The 24,970-nt window shown below is 35.5% G+C and overlaps 1 protein-coding gene across 3 annotated transcripts in view; it reads left to right on the forward strand.

Moving 5' to 3' along the window:
- LOC123565512 (uncharacterized) overlaps positions 1-18,480 on the forward strand; it is an 86,157-nt gene extending 67,677 nt beyond the window's left edge. For all 3 annotated transcript variants that reach the window (XM_053549354.1, XM_053549353.1, XM_053549352.1), the window contains exons 25-26: positions 247-552; positions 7,511-18,480. In XM_053549354.1, coding sequence (XP_053405329.1) covers positions 247-552; positions 7,511-7,538 — 334 coding nt within the window. In that variant the 3' untranslated portion in view covers positions 7,539-18,480. The remainder of the gene's footprint in view (positions 1-246; positions 553-7,510) is intronic.
- Positions 18,481-24,970: the final 6,490 nt, after the last annotated feature.

Genomic DNA, 24,970 nt, shown 5'->3' on the forward strand with positions numbered 1-24,970 from the left:
GGGTCAGAGTACTTGTTTTAAAGAAATCTAGTTTAAATTAGATTCTAGGTTATCTGGGGGTTGGAACTAGGTCAGGTGAGTGATAAAGGGCCATCAGGGTCCTTGTTTGAGAAAGCTTTTGCAGGATTGGGGATACTTAAAGTAGCTTGTGTCAGGTTGAACAAATCTAAGATTGAAATAAAGTTTCCAAGAAATGATATTCATGATTTTCACATAGCTGATCCATCTTTATTTTTGTATTTCAAGGGCTGCTCCAGAAGTGTTTTCTAAACAGTTTTATACCAAGTTCACAGACATTTGGAGCTACGGTGTAGTGTGTATCGAGGTGTTTCAAGATGGTACTACTCCTAGCCTGCCTTTACCTTTAAATGAATTGAAACAGAATCATAATGCTTACTTGCTAAAATTTTATACTGCAATAATGAAAGGAGTCCGGTTTCCTAAACCCCCACAATGTCCAGAGGAACTTTATAATGAGATGATTTTGAAATGCTGGAGAAACGAATACAAGGAGAGGATTATCTATAAAGACATAATTGAAGCGCTGTCAAGGTTAGTTATGTTATTAGGTTAGTTTAGGTAAAGTTTGTGTATGTATCTAAAAATTCAATATCTTCATAGATTCTAGTTGTTACTGATTAACTGATTTGAGACTCTTTTCTACATACCTGTTTGCCTGATTACCTTGTTAGGTAAAACAACTATATACCTGTCTGCCTGATTACCTCGTTAGGTAAAACAACTACATACCTGTCTGCCTGATCACCACGTTAGGTAAAACAACTACATACCTACCTACTTGATTACCTCGTTAGGTAAAACAACTACACAACTGTCTGCCTGATCACCTCGTTAGGTAAAACAACTACATACCTGTCTACCTGATTACCTCGTAAGGTAAAACAACTACATACCTGTCTGCCTGATCACCTTATTAGGTAAAACAACTACATACCTGTCTACCTCATTAGGTAAAACAACTACATACCTGTCTACCTCATTAGGTAAAACAACTACATGACTTAAGGTAGTGGACCTGTAATGAAATTTTTTTTTTCGTTTGATTATATTTTGTCAGTATGTGATTTAGGCATTTTAGGTTGTCACTGTTCAAAACGAATGCTTTTATGAGCTATATTTACTGCTGAAGAATGACTGTCACAGTGAAATAGCTTATCTTTCCGCTTTAATTAACGAAGAGACATTAACAGTTATTTGCTTGGAACAATTTAGTATTGATACTGAATCCTGTAACACTGGCTAGGTTTTTAGCTTGACTATTTGAAGAATAGGTAGAACTGTTGGACTATTGTCTGCATGCGCGTCCCAATTTGGTTTTTAGCTCATCTGATTTTTTGAAAAAAAAATGATGAGTTATTGTCATCACTTGAGCGGTTGTCGGCGTCGGCGTCTGCGTCGGCGTTGCCTGGTTAAGTTTTATGTTTAGGTCAGCTTTTCTCCTAAACTATCAAAGCTATTGCTTTGAAACTTGGAATACTTGTTCACCATCATAAGCTGACCCTGTATAGCAAGAAACATAACTCCATCTTGCTTTTTGCAAGATTTATGGCCCCTTTTGTACTTAGAAAATATCAGATTTCTTGGTTAAGTTTTATGTTTAGGTCACATTTTCTCCTAAACTATCAAAGCTATTGCTTTGAAACTTGGAATACTTGTTCACCATCATAAGCAGACCCTGTACATCAAGAAACATAACTCCATCTTCCTTTTTGCAAGATTTATTGCCCCTTTTGGACTTAGAAAATCAGTTTTCTTGGTTAAGTTTTATGTTTAGGTCAGCTTTTATCCAAAACTATCAAAGCTATTGCTTTAAAACTTGCAACACTTGTTCACCATCATAAGTTGACCCTGTACAGCAAGAAACATAACTCCATCCTGCTTTTTGCAAGATTTATGGCCCCTTTTGGACTTAGAAAATATCAGATTTCTTGGTTAAGTTTTATGTTTAGGTCAACTTTTTCTCTTAAACTATCAAAGCTATTGCTTTGAAACTTGCAACACTTGTTCACCATCATAAGCTGACCCTGTACAGCAAGCAACATAACTCCATCCTGCTTTTTGCAATAATTATTGCCCCTTTTGGACTTAGAAAATCATTTTCTTGGTTGAGTATTATGTTTAAGTCAACTTTTCTCATAAACTATCAAAGCTATTGCTTTAAAACTTGCAACAGTTTTTCACCATCATAAGTGGACACTGTACATCAAGAAACATAACTCTATCCTGCTTTTTGCAAGAATGATGGCCCTTTTTAGACTTAGAAAATCATGGGTAGGACAATATTTCTATTACACAAAAAAAATCAGATGAGCGTCAGCACCCGCAAGGCGGTGCTCTTGTTGTATATAAGCTGGTATCCCAGTAACCACTTTTTATAGGCCTGTTTGAAAAACGGGACGTATTATGGGAACGCCCCTGGCGGGCGGATGGGCGGGCTGGCGGCGTATTCCACAGACTTTGTCTGGAGCATATCTTCTACATGCATGGAGGGATTTTGATGAAACTTGGCACAGTTGTTCACCATCATGAGGCGGAGTGTCATGCGCAAGAACCAGGTCCCTAGGTCTAAGGTCAAGGTCACACTTAGAGGTCAAAGGTCAAATTCAAGAATGACTTTTTCCGGAGCATATCTTCTTCATGCATGGAGGGATTTTGATGAAAGTTGGCACAATTGTTCATCATCATGAGACGGAGTGTCCTGCGCAAGAACCAGGTCCCTAGGTCTAAGGTCAAGGTCACACTTAGAGGTCAAAGGATACAAGAATGAAAACTTTGTCCAGAGCATTTCTTCTTCATGCAGGGAGAGATTTTGATACAGCTTGGCACAAATGTTCACCACCACGAGACGGAGTGTCTTGCCCAAGAACCTGGTCCTTAGGTCTAAGGTCAAGGTCACACTTAGAGGTTATAGGATACAAGAATGAAAACTTTGTCCGGAGCATTTCTTCTTCATGCATGGAGGGATTTTGATATAATTTGGCACAAATGTTCACCACCACAAGACGGAGTGCCATGTGCAAGAACCGGGTCCCTAGATCTAAGGTCAAGGTCACACTTAGAGATCAAAGGTCAGATATAAGAATGACTTTGTCCGAAGCATTTCTTCTTCATGCATGGAGGGATTTTGATGTAACTTGGCACAATTATACACCATCATGAGACAAATTGTCATGCACAGTTCCTTTCTACTTCCCTTTGTTGTTACTATGAATAGCTTATATTGTAACTTTTTCATTACTAGTCGTAGGGAAAAATCGAGACCACTTTTCTGTAGTACAACATGCATGTTACATCCAATTTTGAGGTGTATTATGACCAATCTCTACCTGGTAAGGGTTTTTGTGTGGACTTATAATTTTTTTTTGGATTTTTTTTTTTTTTTTTTTTTTTTTTAAAGATTAACTTCCCTTAGTTGTTACTATAAATAACTTATATTGTAACTTCTTTATAAATGACCGTAGGGAAAAACCAAGACCACTTTTATATGGTACAACATAGATGTTACTTTCCAGTTTTAGGTGTATTTTAAGGTATCTCTACCTGGTAAGGAGTTTTTTTGTGGAATTATAAAAAACAAAAGAATTACAGTGATTACTAAACAACCACAAAATTAAAATTCCATCTGCAAATACAGGTGCTAGAGTAAAGAAATTTGCTGTGACGGGCGTATATTGTGACATTCTGGCACTCTTGTTGGAATGGATTAAAACTTCACTCACTTATAAGTCCCCTACCTATGGATCACCAGAGGGGACTACAGGAATGTTGTCTGTCCTAGGTATTCCTAGGTATGTGAATAGAGGTCAAAATGTAGACTATGCACATACACGACTTATGCTTGTAGGTCATAAGTCAAGTAAAAATAGTTTTCACTCCATAACTTTCATATGCATTGATTTTTATGCTCCCCGAAGGGCGAGTATATAGTTGCCACTTTGTCCCTCCATCTGTCACTTTTGTCCGGAGTATAACTTGAAAAGTATTAATGGCATTTGATTGAAACTTCACATAATCATAGAGGCCATTGAGACAAAATGCAGTGTCAAATAATCATAACACTACCTTACCTAGTATTTGAATTATCTCCATTTATTATACAAAATAAAGCTTGTCAGGAGCATTACTTGAAAAGTATTGATGGCTTGTCATTGAAACTTCACAAAATGATAGAGGCCATTTTTCTTATATGCCCCCAAACAAAAAAAAAGGCCCAATAAACACTGTCAATAAACACCACTAAAACCATGATCCGCAAGCGAGTTGTTAATCCAATAAACACCATCATAATAAACACCATCAAAACCGTGTTCCAATTTCACATGCAAATGAGCTGATGGATCGCTAATTAACATAAATGTGTCATTTAACAACACGCTAATGGAACGCACAATAGATCGCTCAATGGAACGCATAATAGATCGTATAATGGAACGCATAATAGATCCTTTAATGGATCCTACAATGGATCGCATAATGGATCGCTTTATGGAACGCATATATAATAGATCACTCAGTGGAATGCGTTTCATCAAACTGATAAATTCCTAACTACAGGCTGTATTTAATTGAAACCTGATGCATTCAATTTTAGCCAATTGTTTATGTGACTGGATATATATATATAGCCTGGATTTGCAGAGATATGCAGTAACTGTTGAAAAGGGTTTTTTGTTAAAATTATTCAAACATTAATTTGTTAAATAATGTATATAGCAATCATTCAACATTTTCATGATCATTTGGATGCAGTTTTATACAAATCATTTGATAAATCATGCAGCTAACAGAAATTCCAACCTTTTTTTGTGAAATACGGATAGACAAAGAGAAACATATATATTTATTAACTAGTTTCAATATAAGAAAGTAATATACAGGTCATTTGAATCAGCATTTCAAAAACTATTGTGTTATGCATTTGATAAATCTTTGAATTCTAACATACAATGAAATCTATAAAGAATCACAATGTTAACATGCATTTATTTATACTGAATTGTAAGTACATGTATTAACAAAATACCTTTAGTTGTAAATCATAGAAATTAAATGAAATAACAACCACCATTTTCTCTTCAGGTAAATCCATATGTCCAACCCCTACACTTACAACCTACAAAATGTACTAATTTCTGTCCCTCTATATTATACCTTAGATGAGATTACATAACATAACCATAGCAACTAGAAGATCTGCGGTTACGGTACATTCAATGGATTAAAACCATATGTTTCCTGATAAAAGAGGAGAAAGCCTTCTGAATGGCTCTGTAAAGTTAATAACTTGCTTCAAAATCGCGATCCATTTAATGGAACACGTTCCATTAGCGATCCATTGCAACCATTTCTTGATAGTTTCAATAGATCAATAATGGAACGCACTAACAAACACCAAAAAAAGCGGTTTTGATAGTGTTTATAAGGTGTTTTTATAGCGTTTATTAGAAAAAAAAATTGTTTGGGCCCGTTTGAAAAACGGGACGTATTGGTGGAATGTATGTAGTGGGGACAATTGTTCACCATCATGAGACTGAGTGTCATGTGCAAGAACCAGGTCCCTAGGTCTAAGGTCAAGGTCACACTTAGAGGTCAAGGTCAAAGTCAAGAATGACTTTGTCCACAGCACATCTTCTTCATGCATGGAGGGATTTTGATGTAACTTGGCACAATTGTTCACCATCATGAACTGGAGTGTCATGCGCATGAACCAGGTCCCTAGGTCTAAAGTCAAGGTCACACTTAGAGGTCAATGGATACAAGAATGAAAACTTTGTCCGGAGCATTTCTTCTTCATGCATGGAGGGATTTTGATATAATTTGGCACAGATGTTCACCACCACGAGTTGGGGTGTCATGCGCAAGAACTAGGTCCCTGGGTCTAAGGTCAAGGTCACACTTGCAGGCCAAAGGTCAGATAGAAGAATGACTTTGTCCGGAGCATTTCTTCTTCATGCATGGAGGGACTTTGATGTAACTTGGCGCAATTGTTCACCATCATGAGACGGAGTGTCTTGTGCAAGAACCAGGTCCCTAGGTCTAAGGTCAAGGTCACACTTAGAGGCCAAAGGTCAGATACAAGAATGACTTTGTCCGGAGCATTTCTTCTTCATGCATGGAGGGATTTTGATGTAATGAGACGGAATATCATGCACAGGTCCCTTCTTTAGAATTACTTCCCTTTGTTGTTACTATAAATAGCTTATATTGTAACTTTTTCATTACTAGTCATAGGGAAAAACTATGGCTTATATCTTACTGTAACTTCACATAAACATTGTCCAGCATACAAACAAAATATATGCAGGGGCTGGGCCCATTATACCCAAGGTCAAGGTCACCAAGGTGTTATACTTAGGTTATTTTTAAGGTTAAAGTTTTTCGGCAACCTTTGTTTTTCTGTCAAATCTTTGTTACTATTGCTTATATCTTACTGTAAGTTCACATAAACATTGTCCAGCATACAAACAACGTATGTGCAGGGGCTGGGCCCATTATACCAAAGGTCAAGGTCACCAAGTTGTTATACTTAGGTCATTTTTAAGGTTAAAGTTTTTCGGCAACCTTTGTTTTTCTGTCAAATCTTTGTTACTGTTGCTTATATCTTACTGTAAGTTCATATAAACAATGTCCAGCATACAAACAAAGTATGTGCAGGGGCTGGGCCCATTATACCCAAGGTCAAGGTCACAAAGTTGTTATGCTTGGAATTATTTTCATGTTAATTTTTTTTAAAGCTTTGTTTATAGACATATCTTAGGTTCTTTAAAAGATAATGTCTTGAAATTGAAAATATTTCTTTATAATGTGTGTTACAATCCCCATAACTCTAATTGTATTTTTGACAGAATAATTTATTATGCCCCTTTATTACTTAAAATTTTTTGGCAATCTTCGCTTTCTTGATGTTAATTTAGTACAATATATAAGATAAAGACATGAAAGTATCATCATTTGCATGAGTGGTAACAATCCCCATAACTCTGATTTGTATTTTTGACCAAATTATGCCCCTTTCATTTTTAATTTTTTTGACATTCTTCGGTTTCTGGACATAACTTTGGTACTAAATAAGGTTATGACTTGAAACTCAAAATATATTTTTACCATCATCATCTGCATGCGTGGTAACAGTCCAAATAACTCTAGTTTGTGTTCTTGACAGAATTATGCCCCTTGGTGTATCTTCCTTTTGCTGTGACGGGCATATATTGTGACATTCTGGCACTCTTGTTTTGTTTCTAATACATTATTCCCCATATTGGGACAAGCACATACATCGGGGAACATCATTCGGTTTTACCGATTTCTTGTTTATATTGATTCTGATACGCTGGTCATCTTATTCTGCAGGCTAAGTCTCCATTTAATATAATTTTATGTGTCTTATAACACGCGGTATACTATAGACACAAACACTTTTCTACAAGAAATTGTGAACTTTGTTTCCATCCCTTGCAATTTAATAGAACATGACTTGTTTATATTTCAGGCAGAAAAGGACAGTGAGCAGTCAGTAGATATGACACTTGCCAAAACAAACACTGTGTAGGAGATGCTTATGTGACTTTAATGTAATGGAAGTGCCGGAGTATCCCAATAGCTTTAGTCAGAGCAAAAGCTGGGCAATGTTTTGTCCTGACATTTCAAGTTTTGCATTGAATTTTTAGAAATGTATGTGAAACACACTTTGTTAAATTTGTAATCCTAGGAATCTTTCAGCAAAAGCTATAAGGTGATATTAAATTCGATGTTTTATGTGAAGAATGCCTCTTAGATGTAAATAGAAGATATTACATGGCATTGAATGTCTTTTCATATTGAATTTATCAAACAAGTTGAATAAAATAATGAACTGCAAGGCTCTACCGAGTATTTTATCAATTTTATTCAACAAATTTAATAAATTCAATATGGAAAGACACAAAGGTAATATTCTTTTTATCACATGTAAGCTTCTCCTGCAGAAACATCAAAATTCCGTCTTTCTTTACCTATTATTGACCAAGTCAATTCAACTGACGTCTCCTATACTTAGAATGACGTCAATGTCAAAGCTTTATTACAAAAGTTGATAGCAAATTTATATAATTGCTTTATTTCACTCCCAAGATATCAAACACTTGATAAATGTACATAAAAATTATGTTTGTTTTTTAATTGTACATAAAATGATATGTTTGTTTTGGTCATTATTTCCAATATCAGATCATATTACTCAATAATAGTTTATTACCAGGTATTTTGTGCATAATTATGTTGCTTCTGATATAGGCACAATTAATCATGATATTTTTGATTGATCATTTAAGACTTGTACACGAGTGACAATCATATAATATGCTGCTTAAATTTTAGTAAAAAGTTTTTAAAAATGTATTTTAATAGGTTTTCGAATTTCCTGCTTTTAGCAGTGAAACTGCAAGGATTTTAAGCCTAAGTTCTGCTGAGATTACTGTAAAAGCACATATTTCCGCTGTCTCAACATTTTGCGAATTTGAAATTTTTAGCATGTTGGCGAGGTTTAATACTCGCAAAATTATAAAAATGGTATCTTACTTTAATTTGAATCATACTAAGGTGAATATTTACATGAGGAATTGTGATATGTCTGGCCTCGCAAATATAGTGAAATTTAAACCCTTGCAAAAATTTCTGCTTTTACGGTATGAAATATTTTGATCTTCATATCATTGGCATCTTTGCATATTAGTTTGCTTACTAATACTTGCTTGATATAGCTGTGGACCACTTTAAATATAGGTGACCACAATATTACATGGGGCATTTGATCAGTTGGTTTTGACTTTAATGTTTAAAATCGGTGTATAACTCAGGAACTTCTTATTGGATGATTCATTATACAACTGTAGATAAATTTCCTGCTCAACTTTAAAATGTAAAGTACATTTTGGCACATATTTGACCATCTGTGCTAGTTTCCTTGCAGATATAACCGCTGTATTCTGTTATTATACTATTAGACAGGTACTCAGACCTTTAGTGCCAGTTTACTATGGTCAGGCATCATCTGAAGTAATACAGCATATCAACATTATCTGTAGCTTAAGGTAGTTTTGCACATTGGGATCAATTTTTTTTCTACAATTTAGAATTTGATTAAACCCTGATTTTTCAAAACTTCATAATATACTTAGAAAATTCAGCAAATAAAAAAGATAGGATCATGTGCTTGATTTTTTACTAGACTGATTTGAATAAGTTGGACCTCAAGCAAGTTTTCATAATAGGAAAATCACGATTTTCATAACATTCTCGAAAATAGAATTTTTTCTGCAATGTAGATTTTAATGAAACTTCTCAGAGTTGTAAATAAACATTAGTCTATAATATTGTGAAATAAAATGTGCTTGCTTTTTAGGTATTTGCCCATGATTAGAGTGATCCGCGCATTTCAAACTGGTTTTAAGATATTATTTTGAATTATTTATCTTGTCAGATGTTTTAATATATTTTAACTTAGATAGATAGTAACGTTGCCATTGTAGTAAATTTGCTCATGGGTTAGCATTCATTCATAAAATGATTTTCATTTCCATATGCTGAATCCAGGCATTATTCTATGTTATCCAGATAAATGACATTACGCAATCACTTGTGATTGATCAAATGTGCAGAACTACCTTAATCAGATTTTTGTGCCATTTGCGCATCATACATACATTTATGTATGGTTTAATTTAGGGTGACTGCATTCTTGGAATTCGACTGTTCTACTATGGTGGTTCATAATACGATGAGTGATTTCTGATAATCCTGGAAACATAATGTAAATAATTTGCAATCATTAATGGCTTTTGTCTGGTAGTAAATGAATGCTTGGTTGTTGATGATAGCGGTTTACTTTATGAACCAGTGTTTCTGTTAGATTTCTGATGTGAGGTTAGACCGTTGGACAGAAGAAATGCTCTATCTCTACAGTAGCAGGCCATTCAGCAAATAAACTCTGATTTAGACTAGATTGTACATAGTTTTGAGGCCAGCCTGGATACACGAGAGTTACTCTGTGTAGTAACTGACAGAGCGGACGCAGTGTTCCAGTGATAACACTGACAGACTACGAAATTAGAGGTCATGAGTTCAAGGCTCCGATTCTCCCACTAAAACCTGTAACATTCTGATAAGAGCCATGTGTATTGATGCTTTAAAACTGGCATGCTAAAGAACCAGGAAAGCTTCTAGAATTGGAGTGTCTTCAGTATTCTGCACTATCTTTTAACTAAAACCACTTATGGTCTTTTTGAGGTGTCCCCCATGTGGTTTACTGATGGCGACTTCATAGAGGCTTAAGTACACAAGTGGTATCTGAGATTAATAGCTTACCTGAACAGTAATGCATCTAATTTATTGAAAAGACAGAAGAATGAGAAATATATATTATTAAGTGCTGGTACGAAGGTGTCATAGATACTACATTATTTATGGTGAATGAAGATGTTAACCCTTATCGTGCTGGGCTGGGCTGATTCTGCCTTTGCGACCAGTGTAGATCATGATCAGCCTGCACATCTGTGCAGTCTGATCAAGATCTGCACTGTTCGCTGTTCAGTCAGTATTTTATTTTGTAAGCACCCCTTTTAACAGTTAATGGTACTGTCCAAATTGAAAGATGGACAAGTTCATTTTAGAAATTTAGCTGGGTAAGGGTTAACTAAATTCATATTTGTGTTATGTCAGTTTGTTAATATTTTGTGTAAATAGTTAAGTGTTGTCGATAGTTGCTATATGTTATGAATTACTTCTAAATCCTGTTATGTTTTATAAGATATTAAGTGTAAATATTTTTTTATTAGAGATTAACTTTTAAAACTGATTGATGAATATTTTCTTTGATATTAATATTCACTATTAAGTAAATTAGATTTACGCCTGGTGGGATTGAATAATTGATTTGGCTCATAATATGATTACAGTTGCAGGTAAAATATATATTTATATACACGTAGAACCAGGTCATTTTGGGCATTGACTCTTATGCTGTAGATATAGAGCTTTTTGTTGCACATTTTTGTACTCTTAAAAATTCTTTCACTGTTAAGTTTGTTTTATGCTTAGAGGTGCAAATACATGAAATTAATTTTGACAATTACATAATTATCGGGTAACGTATACTAGACGTTTACTAAAGTGTTATTCAAGCAACTCAGTTTGAATGAGTCAGTTCTGGAGAGGTAATGCAATAAGCAACACTTCTCACGCCCCAACCCCACCAATACCGGCGTAAAAGGAACTATTATATACAAATAAAAACTTCTTTCTTTAATTTAAATACATTTATAATGTCAGAACCAAGCTGCATTCGTATTCAGACACTCCGGACACTTAATCTCACTGCTAATATTTGCTTTGGCAGACGTAAAATCTCTTGTCATTTGATTGTAATCATTTAATAAGTTCTTTTTAAATTTAGTAGTAATTAACTGGACAAAATAACTATCTTTCCATTTTTAGCTCGACTATACGAAGAATGAGAGCTATCCTACTTACCACAGCGTCGGCGTCACACCTTGATTAAGTTTTACGTACCAGTCACATTTTGAAAAAAACCTTTTGACATATAACTTTGAAACTTACAACACTTGAGGACTATCATTATGTCCAGTTTTAGGATAGAGTACATAACGTTTTGTCTGAATTATGGCCCCTTTTAACTTACAAGTCTTGGTTAAGTTTTTTGTACCATTTCATTTTGTGTAAACTGTTCGACATATGGCTTTGAAACTTTAATCACTTATTTATTATAACAATCTCTACCTGTAGACAAGAGTACATAACTCTGTCAAGTATTTTGGCAGAATCGGGGCCCTTTTGGACTTGGAAATTGATTTAGTTTTCGTACAAGTCCACGTTTCATCAAAACTATTTGGCATCTGGCTTTGAAACATTAAAGACTTGTTTATCATCATAATCTCCATCTGTAGTCAAGGGTATGTAACTATTTCCATGATATTTTGCTGAATTTTGGCTTGTTTTTTTGGACTTAGAAATCGGTTAAGTTTTTCGTATCAGTCCATATTTTGTCTAAACTGCTTGCCATGTGGCTTTGAAACATGGACCACTAGTTTACCATCATAATCTCCTTATGTAGGTAACACTACATAACTAACTTTTGACATAGAAATTACTTAATATTTTGACCCCATATTTACATCAGTTCTTCGAATTATCGAGCACGCTGTCAACAGAGAGCTCTTGTTTATTTGCCAAAATCTTAAAAATTATGGAAAATGTTTTTTTCAAATTTTACGTTCGCGTAGACTATATGTGATTTATGACATTTCAGGATTTCAGCAAAATCATACAGTGAGATCAATTTTTTCCTCTGACAAATTAACACATTTTTGAAAAGTGATAAAAATACACTAAAATGTCTTGAATCTACAAACTAGGTTAAAAGAAAATGGCAACAAAGCAAAATAACTTAGATGTTCTGGTCCCATAAAAAAGATCATTTTTAGCTCATCTGATTTTTAGCTCACCTGTCACAAAGTGACAAGGTGAGCTTTTGTGATCACGCAGCGTCCGTTGTCCGTCCGTGCGTGCATGCGTAAACTTTTGCTTGTGACCACTCTAGAGGTCACATTTTTCATGGGATCTTTATGAAAATTGGTCAGAATGTTCACCTTGATGATATCTAGGTCAAGTTCGAAACTGGGTCACGTGCGGTCAAAAACTAGGTCAGTAGGTCTAAAAATAGAAAAACCTTGTGACCTCTCTAGGGGCCATATATTTCAAAAGATCTTCATGAAAATTGGCCAGAATGTTCACCTTGATGATATCTAGGTCAAGTTTGAAACTGGGTCACGTGCCGTCAAAAACTAGGTCAGTAGGTCAAATAATAGAAAAACCTTGTGACCTCTCTAAAGGCCATATTTTTCATGGGATCTGTATGAAAGTTGGTCTGAATGTTCATCTTGATGATATCTAGGTCAGCTTTGAAACTTGGTCACATGCAATCAAAAACTAGGTCAGAAGGTCTAAAAATAGAAAAACCTTGTGACCTCTCTAGAGGCCATACTTATGAATGGATCTTCATAAAAATTGGTCAGAATGTTCACCTTGATGATATCTATGTCAAGTTTGAAAGTGGGTCACGTGTTTTCAAAAAGTAGGTCAGTAGGTCAAATAATGAAAAAACCTTGTGACCTCTCTAGAGGCCATATTTTTCATGAGAGCTTCATGAAATTTGGTCAGAATGTTCATCTTGATGATATCTAGTTAAATTTCGAAACTGGGTCATGTGCATTCCAAAACTAGGTCAGTAGGTCTAAAAATAGAAAAACCTTGTGACTTCTCTAGAGGCCATACTTTTCTTGGGATCTGTATGAAAGTTGGTCAGAATGTTCATCTTGATGATATCTAGATCAAGTTTGAAACTGGGTCAACTGCGTTCAAAAACTAGGTCAGTAGGTCAGATAATAGAAAAACCTTGTGACCTCTCTAGAGGCCATATTATTCATGGGATCTGTATGAAAGTTTGTCTGAATTTTCATTTTGATGATATCCAAGTCAAGTTTGAAACTGGGTCAACTGCAGTCAAAAAGTAGGTCAGTAGGTCAAATAATGAAAAAATCTTGTGACCTCTCTAGAGGCCATATTTTTCATGGGATCTGTATGAAAGTTGGTCTGAATGTTCACCTTGATGATATCTAGGTCAAGTTTGAAACTGGGTCACGTTCCATCAAAAACTAGGTCAGTAGGTCAAATAATAAAAAACCTTGTGACCTCTCTAGAGGCCATACTTTTCATGGGATCTGTATGAAAGTTGGTCTGAATGTTCATCTTGATGATATCTAGGTCAAGTTCGAAACTGGATCAACTGCAGTCAAAAACTAGGCCAGTAGGTCTAAAATTAGAAAAATCTTTTGACCTCTCTAGAGGCCATATTTTTCAATGGATCTTCATGAAAACTGGTCAGAATTTTTATCTTGATGATATCTAGGTCAAGTTCAAAACTGGGTCACGAGCTCAAAAACTAGGTCACTATGTCAAATAATAGAAAAAAAACGACGTCATACTCAAAACTGGGTCATGTGGGAACAGGTGATTGATTCAGGACCATCATGGTCCTCTTGTTTGAAAAAATAAATGAGTTATTGTCATCACTAAATCGGCGTCGGCGTTGCCTGGTTAAGTTTTATGTTTAGGTCAGCTTTTCTCCTAAACTAGCAAAGCTATTGCTTTAAAACTTGCAACACTTGTTCACCATCAATAGCTGACTCTGTACAGCAAGAAGCATAACTTCATGCTGCTTTTTGCAAGAATTTTGGCCCCTTTTTTGGACTTAAAAATATCACATTTCTTGGTTAAGTTTTATGTTTAGGTCAACTTTTCTCTGAAACTATCAAAGCTATCGCTTTAAAACTTGCAACACTTGTTCACCATCAAAAGCTGACTATGTACAGCAAGAACCATAACTCCATCCTGCTTTTTTCAAGAATTATGGCCCCTTTTGGACTTAAAAAATCGGATTTCTTGATTTAGGTCAGCTTTTCTCCTAAACTATCAAAGCTATTGCTTTAAAACTTGGAACAGTTATTTGCCATTAAAAGCTGCACAGCAAGTATTGTAACTCTACATTGCTTTTTTGCAAGAATTATGGCCCCTTTTGGACTTAGAAAATCATGGATATGACAATATTTCAATTGTACAGAGACAAAAAAATCAGATGAACGTCTGCACCCGCAAGGCGGTGCTCTTGTTATAATTGTATGCTATTTAATCATTTCCTTGTAAAAATTTAAAATCTACACCTCTGTATTCTTACAAATCGTATTCATCCGTTTTCTTTAACCAGAACTTTTATGTATAATTTCCTGACTTTTGAGTGTATAGAAAATTATTTCTATGCATGATTCCATATTTATGGCATTAAAAGTACTTTTGGTAAATTTTAAGGTTTTAGAAAATAACAAATGGCGGGTTCACTGTTTTGTTCAGTATAAATACATTTTTGAGTCGACTAAACGCTGCCAAGCGTTTGACGAGTCCTTGCTATCGCACGATTTCTCATTCTTAAATGGCCTCACAACACAGCGAAGTGATGTAGTTCCATTGGATTGTCTCTAATTTCAAAGAGTTCATTGATCGAATGAAGTTCATTTATGTCGATCCTATTTGCTATGATCAATATACGATGTAATCTGTCATATGTATGACTTGTAATTGTGCAATACTCGAATAAAGCCACGTATTTTCTTCCGCAGTAACTCATTAAGCATAAACACGCATAACAATTCTGTGGGATTTGGTAATACATTTGTGCATATGATTATGGTGACGAATTTTATGCCCTTTTGTCACAAAATAGCAAATATGATGTTCACAAATTCAAATAAAAACTGCATATTAACTTATTAGCCAAATAATCCATTTGTTACCCTGTCCGTTTCAAAAAATAATCTTTAAAATCATTGCGCAAATAACAAATTTATTGTGCTGTGCATTTTATGAATTGCGCAGACTTACAAAGCTTGCGTAACATCCAGTGAAAGACAAAATATAGTTCCAGAACATACTGCTAGTATTTTATTGAGTGGGTACCTCTGAAAGCATTGGAATGTCTCTTATCAAAGAGTTTACCACATCGATGAAATTAAATAATGACAGCTTCATTTTAAATGACCCGAAAAAGATATGTGCAGTACGTTAATTCTTCCGCGAGACTTCGCGGATGAATCCTAACTACCTTCTGGACACTTCTCAGCGAACACACGTGACCTGTTTATAACAATGCTTCTACGACGGATAAATTATCGGAAGAAGAAGCTCTTACTGGTTTGTTTAGTTACTACTGATGTTAAAAATGATATTAATTCTTTTTTTTCGAGAAATAAACAAATCGGCGAAACATTAAATTGTATTTTCTTGTAGTTTTTGAAATCGAAAGTAGATCGTCTATGTTTGGCTGCTTTGACGAAACGAAACAACTATTTTATGAAAAGATTTAAATAAGAGGTAATTTAACCGTAAACTTCAATGTCAGATACTGCCAATTGCTGCTAAATGTCTTCGTATCATCACAATTTGTAAAATATATTGTTGAAACTGGAGAAAAGTGTAATCGTACCCGGATATAATATTTTGGGTAAATATCGAGCTGTGTTATGAAATTTTAACATTCAAGTAACATACATGATAGATATTATTGTAACAGAAATGATTCTAGAATTTATTTTTATTACACCTACATATAATCTATGTCAGACTCGTATTCTAGTCCTGAGGCATGATCTGAAAGAAAAAAGATGAAGTGACAGTCATACTTTGGATATTGTAATACTAGAAAGAATCGAGATCGTAACCTTTCTGGAATTTTGACTGGTTTGGATAATTTGCTTATGATTCAGGTTCGCAAAAAAATGAAACCGACACCCATTCTGCTTTTCATGATGACACATGGCTTGATTTTTGCAGTCAGTAAGCGGATAAATTATCCCGAGAAAGAGCTCTTACTGATTTGTTTAATTACTACTGATTTTAAAAATGATTTTATTTCTTATTTTTTGAGAAATAAACAAATTGGCGAAACATTAAATTGTATTTTCTTGTAGTTTTTGAAATCGAAAGTAGATCGTCTATGTTAGAGTGCTTTGACGAAATGAAACAATTTTTTTTATGAAATGATTTAAAAAATTTCACCGTAAACTTCAATGTCAGATACTGCCAATTGCTGCTAAACTGACTTCATATCATCACAATTTGTAAAACATATTGTTGAAACTGGAGATTTTGGCAGTATAAAAGAAAGTGTAATCATATCCGGATATAATATTTTGGGTAAATATCGAGCTGTGTTATGAAATTTAAACATTAAAGTAACAGACATGATAGATATTATTGTAACAGAATTGATTCTAGAATTTGTTTTTATAATACATACATAAAATCAATATCAGACTTATATTCTAGTGCTGAGGCATGACCTGAAAGTAAAAATATAAAGTGACAGTCATTCATACTTTGAATATTGTAATACTAAAAAGAATCTAGGTAATATATAGAAATTGAAACATAAAATTTTCAGTTAGAAATCGCACCAAAGGCTGTATCAAGGTTCTACATTTTCAAAATTTCCTTGTGGTGATACCCCAAACCCTACTTGCAGGAGGGGGTATCCTCCCACACCCTCCCCCCCCATATTGCCACTTTACAGTTTGATACATTTGCCCTTTTACCGCCTGCCACAATGCCCATTTCAAAATCTGACTGCAGTTCAAAGCAGGAAGGAACACCCCTCCCAACACACACCCTGCTACCATCCACGTAAAAATGGCTCAAACATTTTTTCAGCCCAGTCTGGGACTGTCTGTCTACATGAATAAAAATGGATAATTGAAAGTACATAGACTTTGGGACTACTGACATGGTTTTGAAGGGGTTAACAGGTCTGAAATAGAATAAATGATGGTTTTAACTAAAAAAGAACTGCATTTATAAATATTGGTTATCTTTTCCGAAATTGGTAGCTAGTCCGAGTAACTTCTCTTAGTTTCGAATGCTTAATTTTCCTGTCAGTGTAAACATTCATGACACTATATATTGACACTCAGCAACATTTACATATCTTTAAACGCAAAAGTAAGTATACTTTAAATTCACATCCCTTATAATATGATTGAACAATACCTAGCGTGTGACACGGTTATTGCCAGGCCATTTATCTGTAAAATATCTGAACAGTTCTTTCGTCCATCCATTACAAATTGTATGTGGCAATCCGCGCTATAAAATTTCAATATATAAATATAATATATACCAGCCGATAATTGCCTGTTTTCGTAATGCCGGAGGCAAATGTTTACTGGAAAATTATTTATAGTCATGGGCAGTATCTTAGTGTCACCTGTCAAATTGTAGTTTGTACTTTCAACATTTTTAATTTTGCGAACCACTCTTCAATTTTAGAGAGATATATTCGGTTTAAATACTTGTATAATGTCAATCAAAGTTTTACTAGGCATTGATTGAATGTCCATTTCATCTATTGTAACAAAATCTCTGTTCAGTTGGGGAAAAAAACTAAAACCAAACTGAAACTGGTAGACTATACTACCAGTACATCAATCATTAGCCGACTCTCAGGCCCTTCAGGCCTTTGATTTAAGTTTTTGATAATTTTGTAATGATCATTTGATTAAAACTTCTGATGGTAAAAAAAACTACCATTACTAGAATAAACAACACATTATATTGGAAGAAGGGTGCAGTATTATGCTTGTACATGACTTTGTTTAATTCGACAAGTTTTTTGGCGCCATATAACCTATACTGTGTTGGTGCGCCGTAAAACCCAAATAAATAAATAAATCTTTTGAACTATCTGTGTTTCGTTCCTTGTCATCTGTTAACACTTTCACTGTTCTTGTTTTTGGGATTATATATTTTTGTGCTTTTCAGTGTCTGTGATAATGTCTATCATATTAAACATATAGACATAAATTTGTTTCATTTATTTCATCATGGGGATATGGAATGGTAGGGGTGGGCTCTAGGGTGCTCTATGCCATGGCTGAGTGGTTAAGGTCTTTGGCTTGAAATCACTTAAAGTTGCCTCAATGGAGTGCGGAATCCTTTGTGTGAGGAAGGCATCCAGCTGATTTATGAAAGGTCGGTGGTTCCGTGCAGGTGCCCATCTGACTGAAGTAATCGAGAGGCATCTTTGGGTCTTCATCCACCACCAAAAGCTAAAAAGACACCAGCTAACCTAAATTCTTATCTGTGTGACTTGAACTAAAGAGAACATGAAATATTATTGCCATTACTGTCTTAACCTGAATCTGAATTCAGTTATTTATGTGATAAATTGACTTATACTGCATAGATTCCATAACTCTATTTTACATTTTTAGCTCACCTGAGCACGAAGTGCTCGAGGTGAGCTTTTGTGATCGCCCAGTGTCCGTCGTCGTCGTCAACAATTTGACTGTTAACACTCTAGAGGTCATAATTTTGGCCCAATCTTAATAAAACTTGGTCAGAATGTTACTCTCAATAAAATCTTGGATGTGTTCTATATTGGATCATCTGGGGCCAAAAACTAGGTCACCAGGTCAAATCAAAGGGAAAGCTTGTGAATACTCTAGAGGTCACAATTTTTGCCCAATCTTAATGAAACTTGGTCAGAATGTTGCCCTCAATAAAATTATGGACGAGTTCGATATTTGGCCATTTGGGGTCAAAAACTAGGTCACCGGGTCAAATCAACGGAAAAGCTTGTTAACACTGTAGAGGCCACATTTAAGACTGTATCTTAACCCGCCCGCTTAGCTCAGTAGGTAGTGCGTCGGTCTACGGATCACGGGGTCGTGAGTTCGATCCTCGGGCTGGGCGTATGTTCTCCGTGACTATTTGATAAACGACATTGTGTCTGAAATCATTAGTCTTCCACCTCATTCATGTGGGGAAGTTGGCAGTTACTTGCGGAGAACAGGTTTGTACTGGTACAGAATCCAGGAACACTGGTTAGGTTAACTGCCCGCTGTTACATGACTGAAAATACTGTTGAAAAACGGCATTAAACCCAAAACAAACAAACAAACAACTAAGACTGTATCTTCATGAAACATGGTCAGAATGGTAATCTTGATATGAGATAGGTCCACTTTGAATCTGGGTCATGTAGGTTCAAAAACTAGGTCACCAGATCAAATCAAAGGAAAAGCTAGTTAACACTGTAGAGGCCACATTTATGACTGTATCTTCATGAAACCTGGTCAGAATGTTGATCTTGATGATCTCAAGGTCCACTTTGAATCTGGGTCATGTAGGGTCAAAAACTAGGTCACCAAGTCAAATCAAAGGAAAAGCTAGTTAACACTGTATGGCCATATCTTAATGAAACTTAGTCAGAATGTTAATCTTGATGATCTATAGTGCATGTTCAGATCTGGGTCAGGTGGGGGTAAAAAACTAGGTCAAATCAAAGGAAAAGCTTGTTAACACTCTGTAGGCCACATTTATGACTGTATCCTCATGAAACTTGGTCAGAATGTTAATATTGTTGATCTTTAGGTCAAGTTCGAATCTGGGTCATGTGGGATTAAAAACTAGGTCACTAGGTCAAATCAAAGGAAAAGCTAGTTAACACTCTAGAGGCCACATTTATGACTGTATCTTCATGAAACTTGGTTAGAATGTTAATCTTGATGATCTTTAGGTCAATAGGTCAGGTGAGCGATACAGGGACTTCATGGCCCTCTTGTTTAAAATTACGCCCCTGTTCTGACTTGGCCATTTTGGGTTAGGTTTTGATAATATAAGCTGGTGTCTCAGTACCTACTGAGTGAAATGAATTGAAACTTCACACGCTTGTTCATTTTGATGATCTGATATGCAGTGCACAGGTTCGATAACTCTAGTTTGTATTTTTACAAAATTATGCCCCTTTTTCGACTTGGCAGTTTTTAGCTCAGCTGAGCATGAAGTGCTAGGTGAGCTGCTGTCGCCGGTCATTTTCCGCCGTCGGTTGTCTGTCAACGTTTGCCTTGTGAACACTCTAGAGGCCACAGTAACTGCTGTGACCTAATCTTTATGCAACTTGGCCAGAATGTTTGTCTTGATGATCTCTAGGTAAAGTATGAGTCATGTGGGGTCAAAAACTAGGTTACCCAGTCAAATCAAAGGACAAAGCTTGTGAACACTAGGGTCTACAGTTGTGACTCAATCTTTATGAAACTCGGTCAGAATGTTTGTCTTGATGATCTCTAGATCAAATTTAAATCTGGGTCACCCGGTCAAATCAGAGGAAAAGCTTGTGGACACACTATAGACCACAGTTGTGACTCAATATTTATGAAACTTGGTCAGAATGTTTGTCTTCAATCTATAGGTCAGAGTAGAGACTACGTCATGTGGGGTCAAAAAGCTAGGTTACTAGGCCAGATCAAAAGAAAATCTTGTTAACACTAGAGACCACAATTTAAGTTCGAAACACGTGAGAATTGGTCAGAATATTTGTCTTGATGACCTCTAAGTCAAGTTTGAATCTGGGTCAGTGGAGTAAAAAACTAGGTCACCCGGTCAAATCAAAGGAAAAGCTTGTGAACACTCTAGAGGCCACAGTAGTGACTCAATCTTTACGAAACTTGGTCAGAATGTTTGTCTTGATGATCTCTAGGTCAGGTTTGAAAATCGGTCGTGTAGGGTCAAAAACTAGGTCAGATCAACGGAAAATCTTGTTAACATTAAGAGTCCACAATTTAAGTTTGAAACTCATGAGAATTGGTCAGAATGTTTGTCTTGATGACCTCTAGGGCATGTTTGAATCTGGGTCATCTGGGGTCAAAAACTGTCGCCTGTTAAAATCGAAGAAAAACCTTGTGTATGCAATAGGGGCTGCATTTTTCTTTTGATGTGCGTGAAACTTTGTCAGAATGTTGAATTTTTATCTGGGGCACTTTGGGTCAAAAGCTAGGTCACCAGGTCAGATCAGAATAAGCTTGTTTACACACTAGGGGCCAAATTTTATTTTTTATTCTATCTTCGTAAAACTTGGTCAGAATGTTTGTTATCATGAAGTCTTAGATGATTTCAAATCGGGGTCAGGTGGGGTCAAAAACTAGGTAACTATGTGAAATCAAAGGAAAAGCTTATATACACTATAGGCCACGTTTTGCTTCAATCTTCCCGAAACTTTGTCAGAATGTTTGTTTTTATGAAGTCTTGGACAAGTACAAATCTGGAGAGGTCACTAGGTCAAATCAAATATTTCTGCAAGAGTAATGCACCATGTGTCGTATGTTGCTAATAATGTTAAACAACTTATAACTTTGAATAAAATCAATTTAGTAACAAATGAGATAGAGCAAAAGTGCATTAAAACTTAAACCTGAAATTCTACGTACAAGAGGGTCATTGACCCTAAAGCACCCACCTGTGTAAAGGGCTTCAAGTGAGTTTGTATAACGTAATGGTACAAATACAGAGTTTGGTTTATATAATTATCAAGGCTCTAGCTATAATGGATTCAGAAAAGAAGATATTGACAGTTTTTTTTATATTTACCTATATCATATACACGTCACACACATGGGCATGGCCATTTTTGAACCTAGGGCAATAATGTGAACAATTACGGCAGACAGTCAAACCCTGATACCGCACGCCAAATATCCAAGAATGTTAAAATTAAGCCTGCTGTTTATGACAAGAACGTTTTTGAAGTTTCCACTGTATACATATAGGGAAAGAGACCATGCCCTCTAGCGGCCATGTTTTTAAATGAATCAGAATAATTTGAATACTCTTTATAGAAAATCACACAAGGACCATTTGCGTAAATTGATTTCAAAATCAGGCCAGCGGGCATAGTTGCTTATAACTTTAAGATACCATAAGATACAATGTTAAGTGTTAAATACTCTGCTCAAATATTAACCATTATACTTCGTTTAGGTCATAAAGAAAATGGCATTGAAGCTGTCAAAAACACCTGATTAAAGACTCTTTGATTTTTATCTCTTTCCTTTGCTTAAAAAATGCTGACTAGCGGTCATTACAAATGGACAAGTGCGTTTCTGTTCAAGGCGAATATTTTGACTGGTGTCAGTAATATGTTTAAATACAGGTTTTTCTTCATTAAGATATAAATGTTCTACACTGTGATAATATACTAGCTGATACTATCACCCGTAGGCTATAATGTTTATATAAAACTTATTTCAAGGCTTATTGTAACAAACACGTAAGTATGACCCCTATGATGGCCTGTGAGAGTTTAGTGGATACACTTTTGTACTCTGTGACCCCTTATAAACAATAATCTACTGACCATAGTCAATCATCTCGTAAAGTGTAATAACTGTAGGCCTTGACCTTTGACCTACAGACAATAGAGGTCATCTACTGTCTACGGGCAATCATCCTATAAAGTTTGACAGCTGTGGGCCAAAGTTTTCTTAGTTATTGAGCATCTGAAGATCACAGTGACATTGACCTTTGACCCATAAATAAACTGGTTATCTGCTGAACACAGGCAATCATCTTTTGAAGTTTGGTGACTGCAGGCCAAGCTTAGCTTTCTACACTTACTGAGCTGAAACCGTCTACAGTCTCAAGGTTTCTGTGACATTGACCTTTGTTTTGACCTACTGACCCGGCAAAACAGAAGTCATGTACTGACCACAGACAATAATCCTATGAAGTCTGACCATTTCTAGTTATTCATCTGAAACCGACTGACAAACAGCCAGACCAAAAATGAGTAAAACAATGTACCTACCTTTCTTTGAAGGGGACGGGACATAAAAATATACACATTACAGACAGAATTTATAAATACCCATATAACTATTCAGGTATTTGTTGCATATAATGAGGAATAATGAAACTTTATGTAAAGACATACATACAATATATTTATATTAGTTAGATCAAATGGAATGCCGGTAATATAGCAACTGTCCCGGTTATATGTTAGTGGAAGACTGCAACTGCAACTGAAGGTTTTATTTCAGACGTGAACAGCATCTGGACAGAAGCACAAACATTTTCCTTCAGCACGTGTTTACAGTGAGACTTGAGCCCAAAGTATAAAGTCAACTATAAGTCATTTTCATAAATCTACAAGTAATATAAGAATTACAGTAATATTAAAGTAATGTTGTATTACTTAATTTAAATTTTCAAGTTAAGACTGATCATACCATTAAGTATAGATTTAGGATCTCCACCAGGACTTGAACCCAGGATTTCCACCAGGACTTGAACCCTGATTTCCTGTCCAAACAGAAGGCGTGTTTACATACACTACAGAGATTTATCCAAAACAGAATTACTTTAGAAAGATCAGAAGACATGCAATTATTTCTAGATCTTTTTCTAATTTAATGCAACTCCCCCACTGCTTTGACAAGCATTTTCCAAATTGTTTGTTCACACAACAATTGGTAAATACTTGAAGGGGAGGGGGGGGGGGGGGGGGGGGGGGAAGGGCTTGGGACCTACAAACTTTATCTTACTATTTATTTTATTGTAAAATGAAGCTAGGCATCAGAAGAGTTTATGTTTATTGTTTTTATTTCATGTCCAGTAATTTTACACTATTTTCCCCCCAACAAGGTGAGCTATTGTGATCACACTACGTCCATCATTATCTGTCTTCAGCAATTTGACTGTTAACGCTGCAGAGGTCACAATTTGCCCGAGTTTTACTGAAACTTAGTCAGATTGTTACCCTCAATAAAATCTCTGATAAATTCAATACTGGGTAGTCTGTGTTCATAGGGCACTAATGTCCATAGATTTCTAGGTTGCATCAGTCCATAAAATTTAATCCTAACAAACAAATAAATTTCCCATTCATGTAATTGACAAACATTGTATTCCATAAATTCAAATCCCTATTGGCATAAATGTTTCTCATAATGAGATGATGTGTCATGAGCAAAACCCAGACCCCTATCTCAAAGGTAAAGGTCACACTTGAATGTCAATGGTCAACGAGACTTTTTTCCTATCTGTAACTCAACAATCCATCAGAGGATTTTAATATTATTTGACACAAATATTTCCAATAATTAGATGTGTCATTTACCCCTAGCTTAAAGGTCAAGGTCACATTTAGATGTCAAAGTTTAGCACTTCATTAACAGGGTTAGTTTTGTGTCTGGTTCATAACTCTGTCATACTTCAAGGGGAATTCAATGTTACTTGACCTAAATGCTCCCAATAATGAGACAACGTGTCATACCCAAACCTGGATCCCAAAATCAAAGGTCAAGGTCAACCTTGGAGGTCAAAGGATTGTTTCCTGCCTGGTCAATAACTTTGTCATGAATTAAAGAGTTTCAATATTACTTGGCATAAATGTTTGCCAAGAGACAACATGTCGTGCACAACACCCAGACGCCAAGCTCAAAAGGTCAAGGTCACTCTTGGAGGTCAAAGTTAAGTAGATTTTTCCTGTCTGTTCCATAACTCTATCATATAT

This window comes from Mercenaria mercenaria, chromosome 8 (genome assembly GCF_021730395.1).
Source record: "Mercenaria mercenaria strain notata chromosome 8, MADL_Memer_1, whole genome shotgun sequence".
NCBI lineage: Eukaryota > Metazoa > Mollusca > Bivalvia > Venerida > Veneridae > Mercenaria > Mercenaria mercenaria.